This window comes from Emiliania huxleyi (genome assembly GCF_000372725.1).
Source record: "Emiliania huxleyi CCMP1516 unplaced genomic scaffold EMIHUscaffold_255, whole genome shotgun sequence".
NCBI lineage: Eukaryota > Haptophyta > Isochrysidales > Noelaerhabdaceae > Emiliania > Emiliania huxleyi.
Window position 1 is genome coordinate 12,745 of NW_005200128.1, and position 13,279 is coordinate 26,023.

A 13,279-nucleotide genomic window follows, 5' to 3' on the forward strand; every position below is an offset into this window, starting at 1 on the left:
CGCCTTCACCTCCGCGGAGTCCCAGAACGCCAAGAGAATTTTTGGGTCCTCCTCGGACAGCCCCAGCGCCTCGTACTCCCTGTCAACGAAATTCCAGTCACCTTTCACGTTGTAGTGCTCCTGCACCTTCGCGATGCCCTCCGTGATGCGTCCGACGTCTGAGGCGGTGGTTGGTTAGGGGGGTGGGTGGTCTGAGAGGTGACGGTGGTGGGGGGGGGGGGGGGGGGGCCTGAGTCGAGCTGCGGAACAGGCGATATGCCGCCACTGCTGCTGCCGCCCCCGACGGAGACTACGATGTCGCGACACTGGTTGTAATCCTGCGTCGATCCACCGCTGTCGTCAAAGGGGGAAGGGGACTGGCTGCGGGAGCTGTCGTCCGCCTCGGTCGTTTCGCCGCTCGGAGACTGCCGCTGGTGAGCCTGCTGCGCAAGCTGCTGCTGCCACTCCTTGAGGCGCCCCGCCTCTTTCGCAAGCTGCTGCTGCCACTCCTCGAGGCGCCCCTCTTCTTTCTGGAGGTCTTCCTCCAGGCGGCGGAGACGCGTCGACTCAGCGCTGATCGCCGCAGGGTTGTGTTGCGGCTTGCTGCTGCGACTGATTGGGGGAGTCTCTGAGCGGCCGAGCAACAACTGGGGCCGCTGGGCTGTGACTGCGTGCGATTGCGCCCTGTCCGCCCACCAAGATGAGCTGCTGCCCCCTCCTGACTCGAGCGGCCTGTAAAGGGCACGATCGGTGGGAGGAAGCTTGCGTAGCATGAGCTGTCTCTTGACCGCGTGCACCCCACCTTCTTTCTGCGCGAGCAGAGTCAGCGCCTCTGCCTCGGCGAGCGTCAAGTTCTCCTCGACAATGACAAACGCGTGCGCGTTCATCGCCGCGAGGAGTGAGTGGTAGGCAGTCTGCTCGACGGGTTGCTTCCGCCAGAGCACCGCGAGCTTGACCGCAACGGTCAGCTCGTCCAACAGGTCCTTCAACTTGTTGCCCTGAGGGGTGGGGTTGGGGGCCCCCGACGTCGTGTACATGGCGTAGATGCGGTCCAGGCCGTCCTTAATCTGCTGCGTGGGAGAGGGGAGGTTGCTCTTCACGTAGTCAAACACGTCGCCGATTGACTCGGCCTTTTTCCTCACCTGAAGCTCCGCCTTGTTCTCCTCCGAACCCTCGGGAAACAGGCCCAGAGTGGCTGCGGACACCACGTCGGCGCTGTCGTACGTGAGCGACTCCGCCGCGTTGTTGACCGCCGATTTGATCGCGTTGACCACGACGCTGGTGCGGTGCTCGTCCGCCGCCTCCTTGAGCCTCAAGTTCGCCTCGTTGGCCATCTGGCGCCGGTACTCGTGCTGCGAGACCTTGTTGCACCAGTATGAGTTCGCCATCTCGCTCTCCTCCCGCGTGTGCAGCCCCACCCGCAGCTGCAAGTAGAGGGTCTCAAACTCGGGCTTGAGGCGCAGCGGGGCGAGGATGTTCCGCAGGATCGGAATGAGGTCGTGCATGCAGGGCGCCTCGCCCCCGTCGGCGCCGATGGCGATGTGGCCCTCGGAGTCGCGCGGCCGGGCCATGCTGCCCACGATGATGCGCGTGACCATGCCGTCGACCGTGTCGAGCATCTTGCTGACGCCGTCCGCGACTTTAACGCGCAGTGCTCCACGTTCCTTGAGCTCGTCCCGCTCCTTCTTCGGCAAATCTGGGGCCTATCATGGGAAACACGCGTTTTTGTTGGCACCGGTCTCCCACTCCTCTCCCGCTTCGACTCTCGGCGGCCTTGGCGTTGGACTTGTCCGCCTCACCTTCACGGCGCAACGCGTCCGCCTCGCCCCGCGCGATTTCGTACTTGTTCAACTCGCTCCCGAGCTGCGGCAGGTAGTTGTCGTAGAACATCTTGCGCATCACAGCCACCTCCTTGACCTTGGACTCGGTCTGGTCGGCGCGCGGGTCGCCCGGGAGGCACGCACCGAGCATGTCGTGATGCGCGGCCTGCACCTCGGTGTTGGCCATGTAGCCGCTCTGGACGTTGTTAGCGGCCAGGTTCGTCACCGCGTACGCCTTGGTGTGTTGGTCGCCCGACTTGCCGGACTTGGCGTCGCGCCCAACGACCAGCCGCGTCAACGACTCCGGGACGTTGACGTCGTTCGAGAGGAGCGAGTGGATCGTGTTGCGCACGTCCTTGACGACCATGTTTTCGAGCTCCTTGTAGCGGCCCTCCGGGATGAAGCTCTTCGCGTGCGCGTGGTCCAGAAGGGTGCGCAAGTCGTCGCTCTGTTTAATGGGGGGGGGTGGAGGGTGGAGGGGGTAATGGCGAGAGGAGGTGGGGGGGGGGGGGGGGCTCTGCGCCTCAAACGTGCCAAACTCATAGGGCCGCGTCTGCTTGCCGATCAAGGGCATGTGCTGGCCCTTCCCGCCGATGCACACGTCCCTCACGCCCGTCTCCGTCTTCTCCTTCTTCGTCACCTCATCGAGCCACGTGTGGACGGACGGCAGCTCGATCGACTTCTCGAGAAACAGGAGGTTGAGGTAGTGCAGCGCGATGTGGAACTTAGCGCACTTGGTCAAGTCCTTGTGATCGCCCACCTCCTTGATGTAGGTCTGCGAGCCGTGGGCCTTGAGAAAGGTCGTGATGGTCCAGTAGTACGGGGACCGCTTGTTCTCGATGTACGTCGGGTTGCCGGAGGCGTGGTCGGCCTGCCGCTCCTGGACGCCGCCCCACACCGGGTCCTGGACATTGGTGTTTCGCAGGCCCAGGGCGCGGTAGAGGTTGAGCTGCGCAACGACGCGGATGCCCTTGGACTTGGCCATGTCGTAGCCGGCGAGCACGATGCCGGTGAAGTCGTCGTGCTTGAGGACGAGATTGCGTCCCTCCTCGTAGGCGGTGCCGTTCCGCACCCGCTCCAGCATCTGGACGAAGGAGATCTTGAGGAGGAGGTTGCTGCGCGGCTTGATATCCGTGACGAGCTTGTCCGTGCAGTTGCACTTGTTAAAATGCTTCTTCAGCACGTCGCGGAAGAAGCTGAGGTTTTGGGAGGAAAGGATGAGAGAAGTGGATAGGGAGGGGAGGTCTGAGGGATGGGCGTCACGTACGCGTCAATCGCAATGACCTGGTTCGGGCAGATGTCGCGGGTCTTGTCGATCTGCATCGTCCCGCAGATGACGTCGTAGACGTCGCTCATGTAGTCGGTCACTGACTTCTCATCCATCGTGGTACACTGTAGGAGGTGGGATGAGGGGGCGGGCGTGAGAGCACGTCGTCGACTACTCCAGTCGGCTACTGCTGCTGTTTGCGTGCCTCCTTCTCGTCGATGTAGCTGCAGAAGTGCCTGCGCGGGTCGCTGCCACCGAGCAGCTCCTTCATGTACCGCTCCCCTGCTCTCACGTTCTGCAGCGTCGACTCACTCTCACCGGGCGCGCGCGTCACACGTGCGGTCGCCTGACACGCGACGCGGTTGTGTGTGGCAAAAGAGCGAGGGAGTGGCCGAGGGAGTTTGCTGTCAGTCGCGTGTGGCGTATGTGAGAGGGAGGTAGAGGGGGTGGGGGGGGGGGGGGGGGGGGCGTGGCTATGGGGACTGAGAGTCAAAACGTGCCGGCGCCACGGCGACACTGTGACGCGCCGCGCTGTTGGGAGCTGAGAACTGGGGCAGGCTGGCGCCGTCCGTGCGAGGGTAAGAGCGCTTGGAAGGAGAGAGAAGAGAGGATGAAGGCGGAGGAGGGAGAGGAGGGAGTGAGGGATGAGGCAAGCGCAGCGCTGGAGCGGCGCGCGGCTGGGGCGGCGCGCGCCGCAGCGATGGGGGCGGAGAGCCGGGGTGGAGGCTGTGTGGGGGTGTGGGAGGGCGTCGGTGAGCGCTCTGGAGTGTGCCGCGCGCCATGGCGCGTCGACGGAGGGCTGGCGGAGGGCGGACGGGGCGGACTGGCGCGTGGGCGGCCGGACTCGGAGTCTGGAGCCACGTTTCGGAGGCGGCCCCCCCCCAAGTGGCGGTGGCCGGCAAACGGCAAAGAATTCCGCGTATGGTGTGCTGTCATGAGGCGGGATCGGCGAGAGACTGCGAAGAGAGATATCGAAGAGAGATAGTAAGTGAGGCAGCCGCACACCTTCCTTCCCGTGACATCCCTGTGTGTGTTGTCTTGACGGCGTGCCGTCCTCCCACATCCCTCCTTTGGGGAGGGAGAGAGAGAGAGAGAGATCCCAAGGGGGGGAGCTGATCCCACTCGGTAACCAACTCTCAGGGGCAGTAGGTGGGCGGGCTTCAAGCGCGCTCATCTCGAACGACAAGGCGTCGCTACGCGCGGTCTTCCGCGGGGGGAGCTTCGTCGACGGGTGCGGGAGCGCAGCGCAGACAGTGCTGCGGCGATGCCTCCGGCTGTTTGCGGCGGGCGGCTTGCTGCTCGCGGCGATGGCGAAAAACTCGTCTCGTGGCACACCAAGGGCTTATGCTCTGTCGAGACGTGAGGCGTGTGCGCCCAGGAGGGGAGGGCGCATGCGTAACGACGCTGCTAGAGATGCCTTTCGGGGCCCAGAGATAAAACTTCTGATGCCATGCGTGACCTAGTAGTGTCCCCAGCTATGGGCGTGTCCACGTTGGAGCCAGGTGTGGTGTGGACGCGAGAATAGCTCCGCCGTTCATGGAGGCAACCGATGCGAGTCGACTGGTGTGTGTCGTCGTGGTTTCGTATCAAGAATTCTCTCTCTCTTTGGGGAGGGGTGTTGTTTCTTTCTTTTCACGCCTCGCACGAGAGAAAAGAATTTGGGCCTCTCTCACACAGCAGACAGACTCGACCCCTGTCAGTGTGCCTGTGGTAGCGAGAGACTGCCAGTGAGAAGCTGGAGGCAGCAGGTTGCAGGTCGCTATAGATTGAGATGAGACCGCCAGAGTCAGTGGGAGTTGGGAGTCCACCGAGCACCGCGCTGCGAGCCTGTCGTGTCCCTTGTCAGGAGCATCGGAGAACCCCCTGTGCCCCTGATCGACCTTCCAAAATCCTGCTCGTGCAGGTGGGGACCCTGTCCTCCTCCCATTCCTCGTTAGGTTTTGTGTTTTCTTTCTTTCTTCAGGCTCGACACAGCTCACAGGTGCGGACTGGCGCGTGCTAGCACTAAAACATTTTAACCACCGGAGCCGCCTAACCGACTGCGGTAAGAATGGGGAACATTCCACGACAAGAGTGGGGTGCTAACATTCTTTTCGCGCGCCAGTCCCGTGCCCAGTGTCGTGTGGTAAAATTCTTTTCGTCTCCCGCTTTTCGACCCTGTTTTTTTCTTCTATCGCAGCGCACTCGCATCTGTGAGCCTAGCGCAGCGCGAACTCGCCGTCTGGGCCTAGCGCAGCGCGAACTCGCTCTGAGCCTAGCGCAGCGCCTCGGAAAACACCATTTTGGCTCGCCAACAAGCCCTCCGCGCCCCCACACCGTTAGGATAATGGCGTTGGCAAAATTCTTTTGCGTGTTAGTGCCAGTGCGCGCCAGTCCCGTGCCCAGGGTTGTAAAATTCTTTTGCGTTTTCCCTCGTTGTAACACTCGTTGGAAGCGACATGCGTCTGCCGCACCTCGAGCAGCTTCAGCCTCCGCCTCCGCCAACTGGGAGGAGGCTGCCGCTCCTCGACGGCACGCCGTTTCGAATCGGCCGCAATGCCGACTCGGAAGCAGTCGTTCACGGCGAGTTCATCAGCCGCGATCACGCGAGCCTCCGCAAGTCGGACTCCGGCGGCTGGGTGCTCCGTGATCTGTCTCGCAACGGCGTCTTCATCGCGGGTTCGCTGCGGCTGAAGCCGAACCAGGACCACACCCTCACCGACGGCGACGAGATCCGACTCGGTGGACCTGGAGCCGATGCGGAGGCCATCTTCCGTTTTGTGCATCCGTCCAGTGGCTCGCCCGCACTTGCCGGCGGCGTGGGCGCCGGAGATGTCGGCACCAGTGGCGGCACCAGTGGCGAGGCGGGCGGCGGCACAGGCGGCACCGGTGGCGAGGAGGAGGCGGGCGGCGAGGAGATGGAGGCGGCTGGCGAGCAGACGGAGGCGGGTGGAGAGAGGGACGGCGAGGCGGAGGCGGCGGAAGAGAGCGAGGAGGAGTGCACGCAGGAGGACCCGGAGCTGATGCACTGCCTCGCCGCCGCCGCCGCCGCCGCCGCTGGTGCAGCTCCAGCCTCCTCTGCCGCATCTGACGACCTCGACGACGAGACTGCTCCGGGCCTGGCTTCCGTCATGCCCTTCTCTCTCTCGAACGCCGAGTTCGTGGAGGCTGCCCGGGGCGTGTGCGCCGCTGAGGCTGCCGCTGCGGCGGCGGCGGCGGCGGAGGAGGAGGAGCGAGCGGCCAGCAAGCCGGTCGCGGCGGCGGCGGCCGTCTCGGGGACGGGCGGCGCTGGTGCGGCTCCGGCCGCAAAGCGCGCGCGCATCGACTGCTTTTACCCCGACGCAGGGGCGGCGGCGCGAGACGCGACGGGAGCGCCGGCGCCAGGCTCGCCGGTGGGCGGCAGCAGCACGGGCCAGTCAGGCGCAGCTGCGGCGGCGCCGTCTGCGGGCGGGGGCTCGTCGCGGTCGCACGGGGGCGGCGTGGCGGCAGCGGGGTCGGGTGCCGGGGCGGGCCGGCTGCACGGCTTCTCTCGCAAGCCGTCGCAGGAGGCCAGGGCGTTGGCCGAGGCGGACGCCGTCCGCCCGGACGGGCAGGGCGAGCTGGGCCACAGGTTTGGCGCTCCGCCCTTCTCCGTGCTCAACAGCCAGAGGGGGTACTGGAAGGAGCGGAGGCACTTCTGGGAGGGGACGTACAACGTGCACTCCGAGGAGGGCCGCGGCGACAACCTCATCGGCTACAAGGGCCTCGGAGGCGAGGGGGCGAGGGGCACGTCCGTCTTCTGCCCCGTCCTCTCGGAGCTCTGCTGCCGCTGGTGCCCGCCCCCTCCCGCCCCTCCCGCCGCACCGGGCACGCCCTCCACTTGGACACGTCCCTCGACACGCCCCGCGCCTCGCCCCCCGCCCCCCCCCCACCCTTCAGGTGGTGCCCCGCCGGAGGGACTGTGCTCGACCCGTTCGCCGGAGGGTCTGTGCGCGGCGTGGTCGCCGGCTGGCTCGGCCTGCGGTACGTCGGCCTCGAGCTGCGGCGCGAGCAGATCGCGAGGAACCGCGAGCAGGCGGCGCGCGCCGGCGCGGTCGCGGGGTCGAGCGGCCACCGCTGGCGGCCTCCGGAGTGGGTGGAGGCGGACGCGCGAGAGCTCGCCGATGGCGACGGCCCCGCGGGCGCGCCTCGGCAGGCCGACTTTGTCTTTTCGTGCCCGCCGTACTTTGACCTCGAGCAGTACTCGGACGACCCCCGCGACCTGTCGAGGGCGCACAGCTACGCCACCTTCCTCGCCGCCTACGAGGCGATCATCGCCGCCGCCGCGCACCGCCTCAAGCCTCGCCGCTTCGCCTGCTTCGTCGTCGGCGAGATCCGCGATGGCGACGGCTTCATGCGCAACTTTGTGGGCGACACCGTCTCCGCCTTCCAAAAGGCGGGCTGCCGGCTGTACAACTCGTGCGTGATGCTGCTCCCCTTCAACACGCTGCCCGTGCGGGCCGGCAAAGCGATGGCCTCCTCCGCCAAGCTGGGCATGTGCCACCAGCACGTGCTCGTCTTCTACAACGGCCGCAACCCCGCGGCGGAGGTCAAGGGTCTCAACCTCGCAAACATGACGCGCCCGCTCGAGTGGGAGTGAGAGGTGTGCCGGCCGGGCAGGGATGGGCGCCTTACTCTGACTGGGTCTGGGATTCTGTGGCGCGCAACACTGAGTTACTTTTTACGGACATGCACATGTGTCCATGGTGCTTGGTGGTCCGATGTGACATGACCCGACCGCGGAGACGCACGTGAGACCGCGAGACGTCGTCTGGCAGCCGCCCATGATACAGCCGCCCCCCGCGCAGCCCGGGTCCGCAGGTCTTGCGAGGACCGAGAGGTCTCACTGATCACAGATTAGATAATATATCCAGGCGAGCGGGCGAGCTCTACGCGGGCTACGCACGCGCGTGTGTGAGTGTGTGCGCTCTATATTGTTTTTCCGAAGTCAAAATTATCACGCGCAAGTTTGAGCGATGACGGCGGGTTTGAGAACAAAAAATCCGCGCGGGGATGTGTCGACTATTCAGTCTCAGCTCTAGTCTACAGGAGGGGGCGGGGGGTCCGAAGGTCGACGACGCGGCAGAGAGCATCTCTAGGTCCTACACCTGCAGTGCTATGACGCGGCGGCGCCCGCGGCGCCTCCCAGCAAGTGGTGCCACTTCATCATGAGCTGCTTGACGCGCCCGGCGCTCTGCATCGGGTTCTCGCGCCGCGCGTCAAGCAGCAGGTGCTGCAGGTCGTCCGCGATCGCCTGCTCACGCTCGCGGTGTGAGGAGACGCTGCCGGCCAGGCGTCGGCCCTCGGCCGCCTCTCTCCTCGTCGTCGGAAGGGACTCCGCCAAAGTGGTCGAGCGACGCCTCCGGCACCGCCTCGGTGGTGAAGAAGCACGGCACGGCGAAGCGGGTGCCCGACTCGAGCCGCTCCACCTGGTGCATGTTCTCCCACCCGCTCGAAAAGATGACCGCGGAGCCTGATCACACCCGCCGCCGCCGTGAAGAGAGCGCGGCCCCGGCACGAGCGGTTCACCAGAGGGGGGAGGGAGGGGGCCTCGCACGGGCGCGTAGGGCGTGAGCACGCGCGGCCCGTCCCCGCCGTCGGCAGGCGGGTCGTTCCACACGAACGAGCCTGGGGGGCCGGAGGCGGGAAGTGTGAGAGGCTGCCGGAGGGGCGCCCCGCCCGGCCGGCCCCGCTCCTCCGGTGAAGTCGTGCCCCTGGGTGGAGAGGTAGAGGACGCACGAGTAGTGGTAGACGGCGTGCGTCGCCTCGTCCGTGTGCAGGATCACCTGTCCACATCGCGTTGCACGCTACAGCGCATGTCGCACCATCTCGCCTCGTCCGTGAGCAAATGTCACAGAGTCGCCCGCCGAGCCTCCCCCTCCCGTCTGCTTGAGGCCCGCCTCGTACTTTCGCGCGTACGCCTGCAGCAAGGGCCCGGGAAAGGGTCCAGGCCGGCGCGGGCCCGCTCGTGCGCGCGCGGCGCGCCTGCACGGGCAGCACGCGCGAGAGGGGGAGGCCGTACTCGTGCGAGATGGAGCGCCGAATCCGCTCGACGAGCCGGACGAAGTTGAGGATCGTCGCGGTCGAGCACTTGCCGCAGCCGTTGAAGTTGAAGCCCTCGAGGTCTGGGAAGACCTGGAGGTCCGTCTCTGCGGCGGTGGCGAAGGCGGGGAAGGTGACGCGCGAGCAAGCCTCGCAGCAGGCGCCCTCCTCGCAGCGGCGGCCCTCCTTGAGCGGCAGGTTGGCGTGCTCCGCCTGGTCGAAGACGTACTTCATGCCGGCGGCGACGGCGTCGACGCCCCCCTCCTCGGCGGGCTGCAGGCAAGTCAGGTTGCGCGCCAGCTTGTCTCGCGCGAGCAGTTGCCGCATGTCTGCGTCGAAGATCTCGCGTAGCAGCCGAGGCACCTGAGGGCGAGGCGGCGGCGGCGCGTGCAGAAGGACGGGCGCGTCGCGCCTCGCCTCCCTCTCGGCTCCCCTCTCGCCGCACCTCGGTCGGCAGCGCCTCGTCCTCAGGCATCGAATCGACCACCTTGACCGCCGCCCAGAAGGCAGCCTCCGCCGTGTCTGCGTCCATGTCCGCACCGGCGCCGCGCAGCGCTGCGATCATCGTCGCGTCGGCCTGCTGCGCCGCCAGCCGAATCGGCCGCAGTCCCGAGTTGGACGCCGCCTCCGCCTCCGCGCCTCTGGCGAGCAGCAGCTCGGCGATCTCGAGGTGGCCCGCCCGTGCGGCTGCGTGCAGCGGCGTCATGCCGTCGCTGTTCCTCGCATTCACCGCGGCACCGCCGTCGAGCAGCACCTCCGCCACGCCGTCGTGCCCGTGCAGCGCGGCGAGGTGCAGCGCGGTCGACTCCTTTGCGTTTCGCTCCTCGGGTGGCAGGCCCGAGAGGAGGAGGAGGCTGACAGCGCTCGCGTCACCTGCCTGCGCCGCGTCGTGCAGCGCATAGGCCGGCTTCGAGGCCGGCGGCGCTCCCGGCAGCGTGAGCGGGTGCACGGTCGCGAGGCTGGAGCAGAGGAGGGCGAGCCTCAGGCGCATTCGCTTGGGCGAGAATGGAGAACAAGCGAGCGAAAGGCGAAAGCGAGGGCGAGCGATGGCGAAGATCTCGTGCAGAAGAATCTTACCACAAAACTCCCTCGCACTACACTGGGCACGGGACTGGCGCGCACTGGCACGTGCAGAAGAAATAGCGGCTTCCTCTCGAGGTTCTCGAGGTGGATATCCTTTGGCCGCGTTGGGTAGCGAGGATTGGTGTGACGCGATCCACGCAGGCGTGTTTTCTGGCGGCCGACCGTCAGTGCACGGAGTTGCCCCTTCTCCGACTGACTGCCCCGGCTAGTTCCCGAGGTCGTCGGGAGTGACCCCTTCGCCGCCCGAGACCTAGCGCGGGTGGGTTGGAGGGGACTCGCTGCGGGGAAGGGGGCTGTGTAAGAAGCCGAACCCCGTAGTCCGTCCCGCTCCTCCCCATCGGGCCGCATACGCGAGTAAGCGGCCGCGCCTCGCAGATTCGTTTCTCGCGCCTGGGTCAGGCGCGCGGGGGCGTCCCCCGGCCGGGTCGCTCGACCAGCAATCCGAAGAGTGGCCGCTATGCGAAGGAAAGGGAGGGTGTAGAGGATGTAGAGTGTAGAGCGCTGTAGAGCTGTAGAGATGTAGAGCGCTCTGGAGTGAGTGCTGTAGAGCTGTAGAGCTCTACAACTACATCCGCCGCGCGACGAGGCGGGTGCGTTGTAGAGCGATGTAGAGCGCGATTTTGCTGTAGAGTTTGTTGTAGAGGCTCTACAGCCAAACCGCCGGGAAGGCAGTGACTCAAAAAGGGGTCGAGCCGCACTCCGCACTACTGGGGTGTCTCCGAGCTTACTGGAGCTCTGATGGACGGCCCTGACTATCCCTAACACACAGACAGTCACTCTGACGGCACACAACACCCTATAACTGCGTCATGACCAGCCTGCCATGCGTCGCCGGTGCCGCATTAATCGTTGTGCTTCTTTAGCAGGCGGTGGACTGTCGGCTGCGAGGACGGTCGCATTTGCGCGAGGCGAGGCGAGCATTGCTGCGCGTTGCATGCGCCATGACGCATGAATCGCGCCAGCGCGTGCGGGAGCTCCTGGCTGAGCGTTGAGTCCAGGCGAGTTGCGCTGGCCACGATCGCTACGCCGAGCCGAGCTGACGCGCCGAGGCGCCGGCCAGTCGCAGCCGTGAGGCATGCCACAGCAGCAGAGGCACCTCCCACCCATTGGGCGGGCAGACAGAAGGCCAGGGCAGCACTGGCAAGTGCAACGCGCCTCATGTCGGAGAGCGACCGTGCCTCTTTCGCCGCTTATGATGATTGATGTACGTACGTACTTATAGCTTACTGGGAGATGTAGAGTTTGTTGTAGAGATTTCACGTTGTAGAGCGCCTCTATATCGCTCTACACCTCGTCACGCGGCGGATGTAGAGCTCTACAGCTCTACAGCGCTCCAGAGCGCTCTACATCTCTACAGCTCTACAGCGCTCTACACTCTACATCCTCTACACCCTCCCTCAGGGTCCCGCCGGGCGTAGCCAGCCTGCCCCCGTGCCGCCGGGTGCAACTTTGTCCTATACGAGACGGGAATCCCTGGGACCCTGTCGTGTGGGTGAACCCTGCCCAGCCCCCCTCCGTGTGTCGCGATGCGCTCCCCACTCCCGTTCCCCTGTGTCCCTGATCGCGTCTTTCCAAAATCCTGCTCGTGCAGGTGGGGACCCTGTCCTCGTCCCATCCCTCGTTTGGCTTCTCTTCTTTCTTTAGGCTATATCAACTCGCGCTCCGGCGTCGCTCTTGAGCCGCCGCCGCGCCCGCCGCGCGCCGCCAGCCCGCCAGGGCCGAGCCTGCCGGCCCCGCCGCCACGCGGTGGCCGGTGCTGTGGCCTAGTGGCTCTGTGCGGAGGACCGGAGGTCGTCCGACGGCCGCGGAACGGGTGGGAGTGCATCATCGACCAAACCGAAAGCGACAAAACAAAAAACTCTCTCCGTCTTACCGCGCGGCTTGCTGCTCGAGCTCGCTCGCTCCCTCGCCGGCGCCGCCCGCCTCGACCCACCCCTCCCCAAACACGAACCGGATCTCCCTCCCCGCCGCCTCCTCCGAATCCGACCCGTGCGCCGCGTTCGCCTGCTTGTCGCGCCCCCAACGCGCTCGCACGCTCCGCGGCGCCTTTGGGCGCCGCACCCGGCCGTGCCTGTCCGTGTACCCTCTCGCCGCCGCCGGGTCGCCGGGCCCGAGCAGCTCCCTCCACGCGCCTATGGCCCCCGCCCGCTGCAGGAGGAGGGCGACCACCTCGCCGCTCGCGTAAAACGAGACCATCTCCGAGAAGAAGCGCCTGCCAGCATCGCACTCTGACTCGTCATCAGTGTCCCGCGGAGAGGGAGGCGGCCTCCGAGCAGAGGCGCCGCGCGCGGTCGCCGGACGATGAGCCCCACGAGGCCTGCGTCGAGATCGCGGCTGATGACCCGAGCTGACCCGAGCTGACCCGAGATTACGACGAGCATGAGGCCTGCAGGAAGGCCGCCGCCTCCCCCTCCCCCATCCTCCACCTCCTCCGCCGCACGACCTCGAACCCGTGCTCCGCGATCAGAGCCTCCACCTCGCCCGCCGCCCCACTCGCGACGCAGTCCGGCTTGAGGAGGGCGAGGGTCCGCTCGGGCGAGGGAGGCGGAGCAGGAGGCGCCCACTGGCCACCCTCCCCGAGGGCCGCCCACTGCCGCGCCGCTCCTGCCACGCACAAGGAAACCCGGTGAAGCAACCCGCGCCAAGCACCTCTGCTGACGTCGCGGCGCAGTCTCGGCGGTTGGGTCTCGGCGGTTGGGTCTCGGCTGCACGCGGCCAGCACCTCTGCACTCGTCTCCGCAGACGCTGGCGTCGCGGCAGGCGCCGAGCACGGAGAGGGCGACCTTGGCGGTGCGGGCAGGCACCCGGCGGCGAGCAGCCCCGTGCGCGGGCTGGACGAGCAGCGGGCCCAACAGCTCCGACAGCGCGGCGGCGGCGCCGGCAAAATCCTCCGCCTCGAGCCGGCAGGTCGCGAGCACCTGCAGACTCGCATCGTCCTGCACGCCGGCCGCGGCAGCCTCGGCGAAGAGCGTCTCCACCGTACCCGGCGATGACGCGCACACTCGCATCGCGCGGTTGTGCGCGTTTGGGCCGAGCGCAAAGGCGGTCCCGTCCTCCCGCAGGCGGGCGGAGCTCCTCGAGGGCGCAGCTG

At 66.6% G+C, this 13,279-nt stretch overlaps 2 protein-coding genes across 2 annotated transcripts; one reads left to right on the top strand and one right to left on the bottom strand.

Moving 5' to 3' along the window:
• Positions 1–5,504: 5,504 nt before the first annotated feature.
• Positions 5,505–7,663, top strand: EMIHUDRAFT_115516 (hypothetical protein; the record flags this gene model as incomplete). Its single annotated transcript, XM_005777777.1, has 2 exons — positions 5,505–6,856; positions 6,964–7,663. 2 exons carry the CDS (start codon positions 5,505–5,507, stop codon positions 7,661–7,663), a joined length of 2,052 nt encoding a protein of 683 aa, XP_005777834.1.
• Positions 7,664–12,129: 4,466 nt separating this feature from the next.
• On the bottom strand, positions 12,130–12,727 carry EMIHUDRAFT_57733 (hypothetical protein; the record flags this gene model as incomplete). Its single annotated transcript, XM_005777778.1, has 2 exons — positions 12,130–12,400; positions 12,561–12,727. Coding segments are annotated over 2 exons (438 nt in total), but the record flags the coding sequence as incomplete, so codon positions are not given.
• Between the last annotated feature and the right edge of the window lie 552 nt (positions 12,728–13,279).